Genomic DNA, 14,499 nt, shown 5'->3' with positions numbered 1-14,499 from the left:
CTGTCATGTTGACAAAAGTTCTGTCCACAAATGCCTGTAGTCTAGACGTACCCTAAAAGCCTGTTAGAGGAGGAGTTAAGGAAACAAGGTGTTCTTTAAGAGAGAGAATCTAATCCCTCTCAGGCAGTGAGTCCTTGGAGGAAGGACCAGAGTGCCTTCTTCTAACAAAGGATGCCCAGGAACTGTTATTCCAAAGAGTAATAGAGCTGGCTGAATAAGATTAATAGATTCCAAGGCAGAAGGGACCTTTGTAATCAAGAAGCTATATTCTAGAAAACCACCTAGTCTTGATTCAAAATTTGTCAGTGATGTAAACTCCACCATGACCCCGGGGAAGCTGTTCCAATAGTTAATCACTTTCACTGTTAAAAATGTACATCTTGTTTCCGGTCTGAATTTGTCTTGTTTCAATATCCAGCCCCTGGATTATTATATTTTCCTCTGCTAAACTGAAGGGACCATTATTAAATATTTGTTCCCGGGGTAGATGATTAAAGACTTTAATCAAGTCACACCTTCACTTCCTCTTTGTAGAGCTAAAAAGATGGGCTTAAGGAGTTCCGTCACTATAAGGCATGTTTTTTAATTGCGTAATCATTCTTGGGGCTCTTCACTGAACCAATCTGTCAACATCCTTCATGAACTGCAGGCATAAGAGCTGACTATAGTATTCCAGCAGTATTCAGACCACTGTCATAAGAGAAGGGAACTGGCTGGGACTAGAAAGCTGTAAAAAGCAAGATTACCAAGGAACCCTGGAAGAGGAGACTGTGGAAACTTAGGACAAAGAGTGAGCTAAGGGGACTTTTGTGGTTCATTTTACTAGCATATGTTTGTACAATAAGCCTACTTAAAGGAGACAGGGTGTGGCAATATAAGGCAAGAGAAGCTCTCTCATAAAAAAACTGTGTCTTACATATACATTTGCACATCTTTAACATATTTATATCTCTAGCTACAGATTCAATAGAGAGATACATGGACACAGTCAAACATGCACACACTTTTATGCTTTTTCCCAGGTTGCCTCTCATACTTAGCAACTCCCTAAAAATAACAGAATTATTTAATTGCCCTCCTTCAAATCGCTCCTTTAAACTCTTCTTTGATACGATACTTAATGAAAATACTTGAAAACAGTTAAGCAGCTAGAGTGCTGAGATTACTCTGGTCAATATTGTCTCACTGTTTCCCTGTGCTCACACCTGTTGCCTCATCTCCAACTTAAATCTTGCACTCTTTGGAGCAGGGACCATCTTTTATCCTGTGTTTGTACAGCACCTAGCATAATGGATTCCAGGCCAATGATTGTGCTTCCTAGGCACTACCAGGATCCAGGTAATGAATGCATAATAAATGTATTCACAAGCAGTTTTAACATTTAAGAATATGTATAAGTGTTTGCAGGATCAGGGCCAGTTGGGAATTTTGCCTCTGTAAAGGCTGCTGCTGGTTGCAGAATCTTTGAGTTGTAGGCTATGTCTAGACTAAGGGTTTTTGCAGGATACTGGAGGTATCCCGCAAAAACCCCACCACATCGAAGGAACACGTTTGCTCTTCCGCTTTTTTTCACGGAAGAGCAAATGCGCTCTTTCGGGGAGCTCTGTATACCTCGTTTCATGAAGCATTAGGCTCTACCAAAAGAAGAGGCTTTTCTACCATTTAGCCCCATCTAGACAGGGCCAAATGGCAGAAAAGCCTTTTCCGAAAAAAAGCGAAAAAAGCTACATAAAATGCAGAGCGCATTTTGTGTAGCTTTTTCTGCAAAAATGTTGCAGTCTAGACCTAGTTATAATGTCCCACAACCCACAAAGAACGAATGTAACATTTAGAGCCTGCATAAGTACAAACATAATTTCTTTGGGAACTGAGGAAGTTAAATGTTCGATTATGGAAAGGTAATTAACATGGAAACTTCCAGAACCATGCTTGCAGAATGGCATTCGGCAATGGAGCTGTGCTTTCGTTTCATGACAGAATCTCACAAGACAACATAAGGATACTCATCCTTCCATCCCTGTTATTGCTTTGCCTGTGGTAGACGCTAACAAATTCAGAGTGTAAACATCTGAAATTGCTATTAGCATGGAAAGGTGCCACGTGAACTGTAACCTACCTGCTGTGCCCATAAATTGACAGATACGGCACTCACTCTGACTATTCAAATTAGCTGAAAATAGTTTTACATGTCTCTATTTTTAAATGTCATCTGTTATCAAGTATGAAGCAACTCTAAACAATGTTCAGATGGCTTGTGGGGATGGGCATACAGTCAGATATCTGCTTTGGAAGTTGGCACTGAGTATGAGCTCTCCACAACACAAAAGAGTGGCAGCATCCCAGCATGTGCTTGCGAGGTGAAATCCAACTGTAACGTAATGAGACAGCATCTTTATTTTGAAAAAGATAATAAACTTTTCTGATTTTTAACCCTGTTAGTAGGTTGGGTGGTCTTAACACAAATAGTCTTTTTTATAATTAATCTCAGTTTTGAAATTCCTTCAGGGATGATGATGGAATTACTTCAGATTTGCACCAATTGGGGAGGAGAATCTGGACCATCTTGCTCTTAGGCCATCTGTTCCTTTTTTGAAAGATCATTCACAGTTGCTATAACAGCAAGGGTTGCCAGGTGAAACACTTGAAAATATGTGAGGTTCTCCATCTACAGAGGGTATTTTGGACCTTAAATGGACTGATGAGGCAAGCTTTGGATAGTCCTGATGAATTTCTTTGATTTAGAAGAAACAGTTTGTTATTATTCATTCTTTTCTTACTTACAAATACTCATTGGCCTGGTCTATACTAGACCAGAAGATCAGCTTTAGGTACACAACTCCAGCTACGCAAAATGCATAGCTGGAGACAGCTTATCTTAAGCCAAGCCTTGGTGGCATCCACACAGAGGAAGGCCAATGGGAGCAAATACTCCATTTGGTTTCCCATACTCTTCACAAAAGTAGGAGTACGAGACACCAGTGGGAGCTGCCCTCAGTGTTTAATTTACGGGTCTATACTAGACCTGCTAAATTGAATGCTAGCAGATAGACTTCTGGAGTGTCAATCTTGCAATCAGTATAGATGTGCCCTTTGTCTCCCAGAAAGTCTTCAAGGGAAATAGAGACACAACAGCATTAAGAGAGAGGCTGAAATTAGAAGAAATGCTATGGGTAAATATCTGAAGAGGAGTTGCTGTAGTCAATAGGCAGACCGCAGGCCAAATCCAGATTGCCAAACACTTTTGAACAGACTCCAAAATCTTTTTTACTTATTATGATCCTTATTGTTGTTTTTGTATTAGTTTTTTCTGGCGTGTAGGCCTCGACTATATCTTGACCAAGAAATTTGAACTTTGCCAGAAATAATTGGATCACCCCTGGCCTCCAGGCTAAGTGTTCTGCTGCAGTTTACATGGATTTTTTAAAATGAATACACTAAACAAAACACCTTTGTGCAATTAATATACTACAGAAAGCACAAAGATAATAAATACCTGTAGTATAAATCCTGGTTTTGTATCTAGACCATAGTGATGTCCCATGTACTGAATTACATTGGGGAGAGGGAAATCACAAGTACTGTATCCGTCTTTCAAGGATGGAATAAAAGTTTTAATTGTCTTCCCTGGAGCTGCAAAAGGATTTGTACCAAATACAAAGCAACCCTCCTCAACGTAAAACAATTCAGGATCCCCAGAATTTATTTTTCCCATCTGCAATTCCCCAGCATATATACCTTATCAGACCAGCATTTGGAAGTAAGAAATTAAAGCTTCCAATGTTTGAATTACCCTACTCTAAAACACAAGAAAGCTGTATTTATCTTGCTATCCTGGTCCTGATTGGCCCCAAACTGTGTTTTATTCAGAGGCTAGGTTAGGTTTGCTGAGAGTTAAACCAAGACAATTAGCTCTGTCTTGTTTGGCCAATTGTTGTTCAGGCAACCTAACTGAGTCCCAGGTGCCAGGAATCTCTTATGCTCATTTGATTCCCAAAAGCGAGAGAGAAAGGAGTTCAAACAACAAAAACAATTCTGCAGCATAGACAGAATGTAGCACAGAAAGAGAAAACACGACAAGATGATTTTTCATGCTCTATTTACAACACATTGACACACTGAATCAAACCACATACAACACTGAGGTTTATAAGCTATGGAAATATCTATAAAACCCACAAAACCCCAGACCATCCTGTGTCCTGTCATGGCACATCTTCTCTCTGTGCATTACTAAGGTAAAAAAGGTGTGATTAATAAGAGTGCTGGTAAGAGATTGATCTTTACTTCCAACTCCAGTTCCAATCAAACGACATAAGTCCAGATGACAAAAGGCTATACCATTGTCACATGCCAGTGATCATTGTCTAATAAGTCCAGGGTTTATTGTTACCTCTTCTGTTTGTTAAATCATACGCAAACAACACTTAGTTTCAATATAATTAGCAGTCATTAACAAGCACAGGTGATCAATGAAACACACCAAAAGAGATGGAAAACTTTTATGTTCTCATAACAATTCTGTGGTTGGTTTGGCTTCTGTAGTGGATAGTTCACCTTAAGCCTGTAATTTTTCAGTGCCAGAGACTGAGCCGATTGTGTTACCTCCATCAGCAGCATTTAGGATGTCTGCAAAAAATAGAGACAGTGTCTTCCTTACTTTTGTTTAAATATCTTCTTTTTCTCCAACACAACTATCTATTGCATGTTGTGGATTAAATAGATATTAATTAAGTACACTGGAAACAAATTTCTGTTTGAAATTTACCATTTTTTCCCACTTGACGTGGGGTTACTGTTTGACATTTTTCTTGTTCTTTATCCTCCATTAAAATTTCCTGGCATATCAGTTTCTTGTGGAGGTGGCTGGAACACTTTCTGAAAATTTTCATTTGGCTGCAATATACTGCTTCATGAAAGCTGATACATTTAATGGGGGTGTATTGGTTTTGACAACATTTACATTGGAAAAGAGAGACAGATTTCCATGCAGCTTGGTGTTTAGGGCACATACCTTCCCACACGTATGTGCACACGTATGCACACGCACACACACACATACAGAAAATCTCAATTTTGTCTGAAAATGGACATTTCAACACAATTCCATTTTCATAAAACACATTTCAAATTTATTTCTTTCCATGCCAATGTGGAACAAAAACAAATTCTGAAACAGCAAAAGTTTCTGATATGGAATTGCCAATTCTACTTATTTTATCTACTTTAAAGTCAATTCCTTTGTCTCAAGAAACAGTTCAGACATTGTGATTCTGCCCCTATGTTCACAAAATGGTGATCCTGCTAACATACTAGAAAGTGTAATAAAATATTGTAAACTATCTTAACTAGGAAACCCTTAAATTTCATTAAGGATATCTTTGCTATTTGCAGTGACTTTTATGTTAATCCTTTTAATTGTATTTAGTAATGGATTGGTGCTTATATATCAGAGTTCCTGAAATAAACTATATATAAATTGAGGTAAGTTATCATTTCCTAACAAACTATGACTTATAGTGTATGGTAATAAGCAATTACATTACTCCTCAGGGGGTTCTCTAACAGCTCAATTTTCAAAGAAACTGAGTATTAGCCCCCTTTTTTAAAAAAGTAGATTTTTTTTTTATTTAGTTCAGCTATGCAGGTCTTCCAGGAAGGGTGGCCAGGAATATCACGTGATTCTTCTGCATTTCATTGTATTCATTACAAACTCATTTCTCTGCAGTTCCTTCTTTTCACTTACCCTTGAAAGTGTGTTCATGATAGGAAGTTCCTCTTTGGGCCAGTATAATTTAATGAGGGTTTGTTTGGGGCTTTTTGTTTTTTGTTTTTGTGTTTTGCAAATTCATGCTAATTTCTGAATGTGCAGGTGTGACCTCAAATAATGATATAGGTTGAAACTCTCAAGTTTGGCACTATCAGAACCTGACCTGTGCTGAAACAGAGAATTTGCCAAACCACAGGAGGTCAATATTGTCTAACATCATTACCAACACTTCCACTGCTTACTGGGCTCTTAGTAGACAGTTAGGGGTAAATTAGAGCTAAATAACAGCACAGAACAAAAAGAGCCAGGACTGGTATCAGTAAATACACGTTATGGAACTGCAGGAAACTTGGCCGCACTGATAAGTGGAAATCAAGCTAACAAAAATCATGCTGGACCAGAAAGCACCAGACTAGAGAGATTCAACCTATAATACAATTTCTAGTGGTTTCTAATTTCTACCTCAGCAGATTTCTGCCAATATGCATATTCATGAAATGGCTCACAAAGGAACACAATTGCCAGCAGGTTTTTTTTTTTTTTTAATCTCAGGATAGTTCTTTATGCCACAGGTGACTAGTCTGCAGAATGATTAGTCACCTATTCCATCTGAGCTCACATGTGTTATAGGCGGCACTGGTGCTGCTCTGGATGAGGCCTTTGATGCGTCTGTATGAGTATGGTGGTTCGAGCTGTGAAAAATGTAACCTGTTCAAAATAAATACTAATTTTATTAAGAACCTGTTTTTATTCCTCTGTTCCTTTGGCCAGGTCTACACAACGAAAGAAAGTCAACCTAAGATATGCAACTCCAGCTACTAGAATAGCATAGCTGGAGTCTACATACCTTAAATTGAATTTCTGTGGCCTCCCCAGTGCAGTGGGTCAACGGAATAAACTCTCCTGTCAACTTCCCTTCTCGTGACCCCATGAAGTACCAGAATTAATGGGGGTGCCACCAGCATTTGATTTAGTAATTCTTTACTAGACCCCCTAAATCAAATCCTGGAAGATCGATCTCTGGAACATCGATCTCAGGGTAAGTGTGATCTTGCCTTAGAATGTTAACAGATTTCTCTTCCCTCTGGGCCTTTTGTGAAGGGGGAATGATTTGCACAATAATCATCAGTAGGAACATTCAGAAAATGTAACTATGTTTCATGGAAAGAATGGATATTGGTAAATATTTTCTACATATTTATTTTCTTAAAAAAAGGAAAGCAGACACAGCACTGGTCATTATGCTGAGCTTGCTCCTTACTTTTCAGTTTAGAAAAGAGGAGACTGAGGGGGGATATGATGGAGGTCTATAAAATCATGAGTGGTGTGGAGAGGGCTGATAAAGAAAAGTTATTTATTAGTTCCCATAATAGAAGAACTAGAGGACACCAAATGAAATTAATGGGTAGCAGGTTTAAAACTAATAAAAGGAAGTTCTTCTTCACACAGCGTGTTGTCAACCTGTGGAACTCCTTGCCAGAGGAGGCGGTGAAGGCTAGGACTATAATAGAGTTTAAAGAGAAGCTGGATAAATTCATGGAGGCTAGGTCCATAAAAGGCTATTAGCCAGGGGATAAAATGGTGTCCTTGGCCTCTGTTTGTCAGAGGCTGGAGAGGGATGGCAGGATACAAATCGCTTGATCATTGTCTTCGGTCAACCCTCTCTGGGGTACCTGGTGCTGGCCACTGTCAGTAGACAGGATACTGGGCTAGATGGACCTTTGGTCTGACCCAGTACGGCCGTTCTTATGTTCTTATGTTCTTACATAGTTTTCAGTAGTGGAGAGGGAATATAAACTTGTGTGAGAGGATGAGGAGATTTCTGGGCCCATCACCTTAATGTAAGGGAGCTAGTCCATTGATATTCGTGTTCATCAAGCTTCAAGTTATAATCAACCAGTGTTGATACATATTTTAAGCCAAACAAATCTATTTCAATCACTTACTACAGGGCCGAGTATGACTAATAATTGAATAAACTGAAAAACTTAATAAGATGATTTTCATTATCTTGTAGTATAAATATAAAACATTGCTTCTTTCCTTCCTCCTCAAATTCCTGTCTGAAGATGGATACACAGCTTTATATAGTGACTAGATAAATACCAGTTAATACATAGTGATTGAATCTGTCACAAGACTAGTATACATTTTTTAAGTGACAAAGGATTTTAACAAGATCTGATAGAGCATCATTGATCTGGTAAATGTGAGAAAACCGTGGAAATCAAACACAAAAGGGAAGAGTGAGATTTTTCCTTATGAAGATTGGTAAAATCTATACTGTATACTTCAGAGAGAGGGAGAGAGACAATTATAACACAGTCCTGCTGAATTAATTAAAGGTCCTGTTTACAAAACAGTAAAGGCATTGGACCCTATTTTCCCACCACATGATTTGAGTATCTTCTGGTCTGATCTCCTTAAGGGAACTTAAAATTAAGCCAGTTATGTAATATGAGTCAGGTGATATTCTGCCCCATTGAAGTCAATTTTGCTACTGACTTTCTCAGGGCCAAGATTTCCTCTGCTATGTACAGTAATAGAGAGGTAGCCATGTTAGTCTGATCTTGCTAAAACAAAAGGAAAAACTATGTAGAACTTTAAACACTAACAAGATGGTTTAATAGGTGATGAGCTTTTGTGGGCCAGACCCACTTCCTGGCCCACGAAAGCTCATCACCTATTAAACCATCTTGTTAGTCTTTAAAGTGCTACATAGTTTTTCCTTCCACTATGTACAGGCAGAGATGATCACATAAATGTGAATACCCTGCTATTACATGGTTCAGCACAAAACATTTCAGATTTTTTCCCCACGTTTAAGATTGTTTATGTGAAATCAATATGCAGAAGTTTCCAACAAACCACTGTATAGTTTATTGATATCAGAGAAAAACTCTCTTGAGATTCATCATTAATTCCTTCAACTGTTGCATTTTATTCAATGGAGTAGTATTGGTATAAAATGATATAGTGAAAGTGTGCTACGAGTTTTCTAAGGTCACACCAACTTTTCATCTCACAAACTGTACGTTTGTGAATTCTATTAACACTAAAGGAAATTATGTACACAAAGCATATCCCAAAGCAGCGAGAGGAAAATACACTCTTGAATATTTAAGTAACCATATGATTGGATTATTCCGTTATTTATTTATTTATTAGAAAAACAGAATGGAAGCAGACATTTAAGAAAGTGAAACAAAATTACATGGAGTTTCAAATAAGAAATATAGTACATCCAATATTTTCGAGACCAGTTGTGAAAATGTTTCTTATATTAACTTGAATGTTTAGCCAGCTCTGAAATGCTTGATTTATTGACCAGAATAGTTTCATTTCATGAAAAAAACCATTATTTGTGAATGTGAAGGCTGTAGCATAAGAATTATTGTCTCATTAAGGGCTTGATCTACTGGTTATGTGATTGAAGACAGTGGGATTGTTTTAACTGAATTCAGTGAGTTTTGGACTGGACTCTAATTCCTTTTATACAAGAAGGTGACTATTTCCTTTTTCAGAGAAAATAATTTGGTAAAGGTCAAAAGATTACATTGCATGCCAATTCCTGTCTCATGACTTCGTAATGGATGATAACCTGATGCAAAAAGGTGCAACAAGTAAACAAATATTTTTCAATAAATTGCAAAGTATCATTATTATTCTTTTTATATATTAAAATGAGGAACATAGAATAAATATCCACTTTACAAACAACTGCAAACCTATTCCCTCTTTGTTATCAATTCACAATTTATGAGTTGACTGAAGTCATTTATGTTTTTCATACAATTAACCTGGATTTGAATCATAACTCACTGTTAGCAAAATATAATAGAGGTCACTTGTTACAATCACACATCTATATTTTGGCACCACTCTATTAATTTATATATATTTATCCTCAGAATTCAATAGATCTTAATTAATGTAATATTTACATTCTTAATAATGTACAGTGTATATTCCCACCCTGCGATAATATAGTCTTCGGGAATGTTGGCTGTATCAAGATAAAATCAACAGCTGATATACTTTCAAAAGTCTATGATTGTCCCTGGTTTTAATCATCAAAGAGCTGAGAACGTAAGAATGCAACTCAGAATCATAATCCCATTTGTTACCACATGGACTACCAACTCAAATGATTTTGTTCCTCTGGAGTTTAAACCTATAAAAATACAAAAATAAAACCACTTAAGGAAAGCATGCATGAGTACCTTGTGTCAGATCTATTTTTCAAAGAATTCAGAATCATTCATATTTGTCAACAAAAATGCATACACAAATGTTATGAATTACAATAATTCATAATCCAATCATGCAAAGTGTGGCATATCCTCAGTGCCACTGATGCTAGCACTTCACAAAATTAGGACCATGGTGTTCCGTTTTCTTTAATGGGCTCACGTATATTTTTACAGCAGCATTGCCCAGGAATTACAGAAATAAAGTGACACAAGTGCATCTCAACAAGAGAAAGAAGGAACCTTTCCTAATAGCTGGCACCTTCTTTGAAGATACTTTTGGAGGAAAGCATTGCAAATGCGACACAATACCCCAGTTGATTACCACAAAATTGGGACAACATAATTCCTATTGATCATACCTGGTGGTCATTTTTTTCCAAACTGGGTGTTGGTCCCACTCTCTAGGCCACTGCTGGGCTATGTCTACACTGGCAGGTTCTTGTGCAAAAACTCAAGAACACAAGAACAAGTCCACACTGCCATGTACTTTTGCACAAGAGCATCCATGGCAGTGTGGATGCTTTCTTGCACAAGAAAGCTCTGATGGCCATTTTAGCCATAGAGGATTCTTGTGCAAGAAACCCCTGCCGCACGTCCACACTGCCCTTTTGCCAAGAGCGCTTGTGCAAAAGGGCTTACACTTAGAAAAGAGCATAGCTCTTGTGCAAGAAGCCCTCTCCTCCCACGCTTAACTGTAAATCTTCTTGCGCAAGAGCATGTGGGAAGTATGATTGCTCTGTGGAAGAATGGCCGTTCTTGTGCAAGAATCCACTGTGTAGACATAGCCCAGAGGTACAGTTACCCTGAAAAGTTGTCACAACCTGACTGTATAAATGGCTTTCCCTTTTTTTTACATTAAACATAAAGCTATACAAGCAACTGCTAAAGGTTTATCCAGCATTAAGCCGTGCTATTGGTCATCTATGGTGGTTAAGATCTAGTTCGCCTTCCCTTTAGAAGAGCACTGCCTGCATGTTAAACAATAATATTCAGAAAAAAAAACTTACTTGACATTTTTGGAATCCTTATTTCCTCACTACTGCTGCCATCCCCACCGTCACTGACTGTTCTTATTTCTATGAGATAATCTTCCTCAAATGGGACCATAATCTCAGCGGAGGTATTATTTGTCTCCAATATATGAGTTTTGCTTTGTCTATTTTGCCTGTACAAAATCTGAATGTGAAGAGATTAGAAAAAAAAGAAGTAATTGGATTTTTTAGGGTCTTTGGGAGAGCATTATTTCTCATCTCTCATACACATGTAATTCTGCATTTTCAGAACCCTGCAGATTTATTGAGCAGAAACACAGACTACTTCAGAAACTTATAATCATTTTCTGTGTAGACTCAGTATGGGGGCCATAATGGGTGTAGTGCTTCACGTACAATGCCAGTCCTTGTCCCAACTGCAATACAGTATTCATGCAATATAGATCCAAACCTCATTTACAGTGTGAATTCAGGCCAGGTCTACACTACACCAAATGGTTGGCTTAAGGTATTCAATGCCACCTACATAGAATATGTAGCTGGAGTTGCCTTACCTTAAGCTGAGCTTGGGGCTGTCTCCAATGTGGGAGGTCAGCATTGCAAAGCAAACACTTCTATCAGCTTTCTTTACTCCTCAGAACTGGGAAGAGTACAGACATCGGCCGGAGCTTCCCTTGGCACTTGATTTACAGGCCTATACTAGACCTGCCTAATTGAATGCCAGAACTTCGATCTCCGGTGTGGTGAATGAAGACTTGCCCTCACTGAAGATTATTAAAATGTATTATTCATGTATCTATTTCACTTAGTGTGGAATTACTGAGGATGGACATAAGGCCAGAATTTGGGGCTTCTCATTCACAATGGAGGCCAGATTTGAAAACAACTCAGCTCTTATTAAGATATCCAAGTGAGGGATTTATTTTCATAAATGCTCATCACTCAGCCTCTCCCCTTGTGACACTCATGACCCCATTTTCAAAACAGCAAAGAACCCATCATGCTGAGCTCTTTTGAAAATCTTCCCATTTGCTTTTGATCTAAAGTCCATCAACATTAGTACCAATACTCGCATTGACTGCCGTGTAATGCTTATCTGCAGAACTGAAAAACAGTGAAGCCACCTGTAGGTGTATGTGTTAAAAAAGCACAAGCAGATAAATTATGTTGGACAGTGTCGGGTAGAACTTCCTCTCTCCTTACACATACTTCACTGCATTTAGTATTGTTCATGTGGACTTTTTTTGATATCATTGTGTCAGCTTACAGATTGTTTGGTCTATGTCACTGGTGAATGTGGGCGAGCTGGTGATACATTTAGATGCAAATCCCGCATGCACAAATAATTTCTTCTTCAAGAAGTCTTTCTCCTTTGCATACATAGCTCTGACTTCTTGCTCTTGACAGCTTTTTGAGATTTATATGCTAAAAAGATAACTGAAGAGTGAAGTGGACAGAAAAAAGATATTAATGAGCATTTTAAAAATAGGTTTTTTGCACTGAGTACTTAAAGAGATTTTAAAATGTTGAAATAGAAAAATAGTTCCTAGAAGCAAATTGCCAAAGAAGGGTATGTCTACACTACTCCGCTAGTTCGAACTAGCGGGGGTAATGTAGTCATCTGCACTTACAAATGAAGCCCGAGATTTGAATTTCCCGGGCTTCATTTGCATGAAGCTGGCCGTCGCCATTTTTAAATGCCAGCTAGTTCGAACCCATTAGGCTTCCTAAAACGAGGCGTTCCACGAGGCATACAGCTAGTTCGGATTAGAAGCCTAATCCGAACTAGCTACTCCGTGCCGCATGTAGCCGCGCGGCATGGGGTTCGAACTAGCCGGCATTTAAAAATGGCGCCGGCCAGCTTCATGCAAATGAAGCCCGGGAAATTCAAATCCCGGGCTTCATTTGCAAGTGCGGATGACTACATTACCCGCACTAGTTCGAACTAGCGGGGTAGTGTAGACGTACCTGGAGTGAGCCTAACAGAGCTCAGCAGTTTAGTCTGTTCCCCAAAGTGTATAGCTTGTCAAATAACATAACCGACTAATAACATAGTGTGGACTCACCTCTTTTCAAAATATGTTGCACTTTTTTTTTGATTGGGAAATAACTGGGCATAGCCTTCGGTTGAGTAAACCAACAATACCACAAAAGTCCTTTATACCCATACACACGTGTGTGAAGACTTGCATGGATAAGAGTTTTGCCTAAAGGTCAGTATCTAAATTCTTCATGAAGGGAATGAAGAATCTTTCCTTTCTTGAACTGAATCATTGCCACATCCCTTCTTGATCAAAACCACTAAACAGGCTTCACACTAACTTTTCCTTTTTAAAATAATAGACTTCTTTAAAAAAAATTCAAATAGTGCTCCTTGGCTCTTTTGTTATTTAGAGGTCTATCCTCTGATATGTGTGGAGATGCATTAATGCATTCACAAATTATAAGAGCAGATGTCAGCCACATTTTAATTTTTATATTTAACTGCTCATCATGCATCCCAAACACTGAAGAAATCAGTATTTCCCATTTAGTGATTATTCTCACGGAAAGTTGGATCATCACGAAGCATTTGCATTACTTGTGGTGCCTCTATTATAACCAATATGTATGATGCATTAGACAAAGAAATGATTTACCTTATAGCCTAGCACTTCTGATTCATTTTCCATTGTTTTTACATGTTCCCAATTCAAGCATATTTTTGAATTTGTCAGCTTCCATGCAATGTTTGCTGGTGGTTGACTTGGTGCTTTAAAAAAAGATAATAACAAGAGATAATTGGATATTAATTTGCATAGTGTAATCAAATAATCTGCTGACATGAAAGTAACCAATGCATGACTGAACCAAGTGAAGAAGAGTAAAAATATTTTCAGGTCAGTCGTTACTATCATTTTAGATAGAATAGTAAAGTTCTACTCAGAACACATATCATTTACTGACAAAAGTGAAATTTTGGAATATAGGCAGAATCTGGTTCTTTCTGACAATATTATTTTACACTGAATAGATTTCATTGAATTTGAAGTACTATTGTTAGTGCATAGATGCAAGGTACTACAAAATGCTTTTTTTATGTGTCCTCCATTTCAGGGGGAGAAAAATGAGGTCACAAAGGCTATGTCTAGATTGCAAGCCTCTTTCGAAAGAGAGCGTCTAGACTGGACGCGGAACTTTCGAAAGAGCAAGCTGCTTTTTTGAAAGAAAGCACCCAGTGAGTCTGGATGCTCTCTTTCGAAGAAGCCCTATTTACATTCAAGAACGCCTTCTTTCGAAAGAAGCACTTTCGAAAGAAGGCGTTCTTCCTCGTGAAATGAGGTTTACCGCCATCGAAAGAAAAGCCGCGTTCTTTCGATTTAATTTCGAAAGAACGCGGCTGCAGTCTAGACGCAGGTGAAGTTTTTTCGGAAAAAGGCTACTTTTCCCGAAAAAACCCTGAGTCTGGACACAGCCAAAGTTTGAAGCAAGCTCAATGAACAAGTCT

General features: G+C 38.2%; 1 protein-coding gene across 3 annotated transcripts in view; it reads right to left on the bottom strand.

Annotated features, from left to right (window-relative positions):
- Positions 1-8,588: 8,588 nt before the first annotated feature.
- The window catches only part of CNTN6 (contactin-6), a 158,923-nt gene continuing 153,012 nt past the window's right edge, over positions 8,589-14,499 (bottom strand). For all 3 annotated transcript variants that reach the window (XM_075938669.1, XM_006122484.4, XM_075938670.1), the window contains 3 exons: positions 13,652-13,764; positions 11,028-11,196; positions 8,589-9,941 (listed from right to left, as the gene is read on the bottom strand). In XM_075938669.1, the coding sequence (XP_075794784.1) occupies positions 9,841-9,941; positions 11,028-11,196; positions 13,652-13,764 (383 nt within the window). In that variant the 3' untranslated portion in view covers positions 8,589-9,840. The remainder of the gene's footprint in view (positions 9,942-11,027; positions 11,197-13,651; positions 13,765-14,499) is intronic.

The sequence above is a fragment of the Pelodiscus sinensis genome, chromosome 11 (assembly GCF_049634645.1).
Source record: "Pelodiscus sinensis isolate JC-2024 chromosome 11, ASM4963464v1, whole genome shotgun sequence".
Classification (NCBI taxonomy): Eukaryota; Metazoa; Chordata; order Testudines; family Trionychidae; genus Pelodiscus; species Pelodiscus sinensis.
Note: the sequence above shows the minus strand (reverse complement) of the source record. Positions and strands in the feature narration are given on the sequence as shown.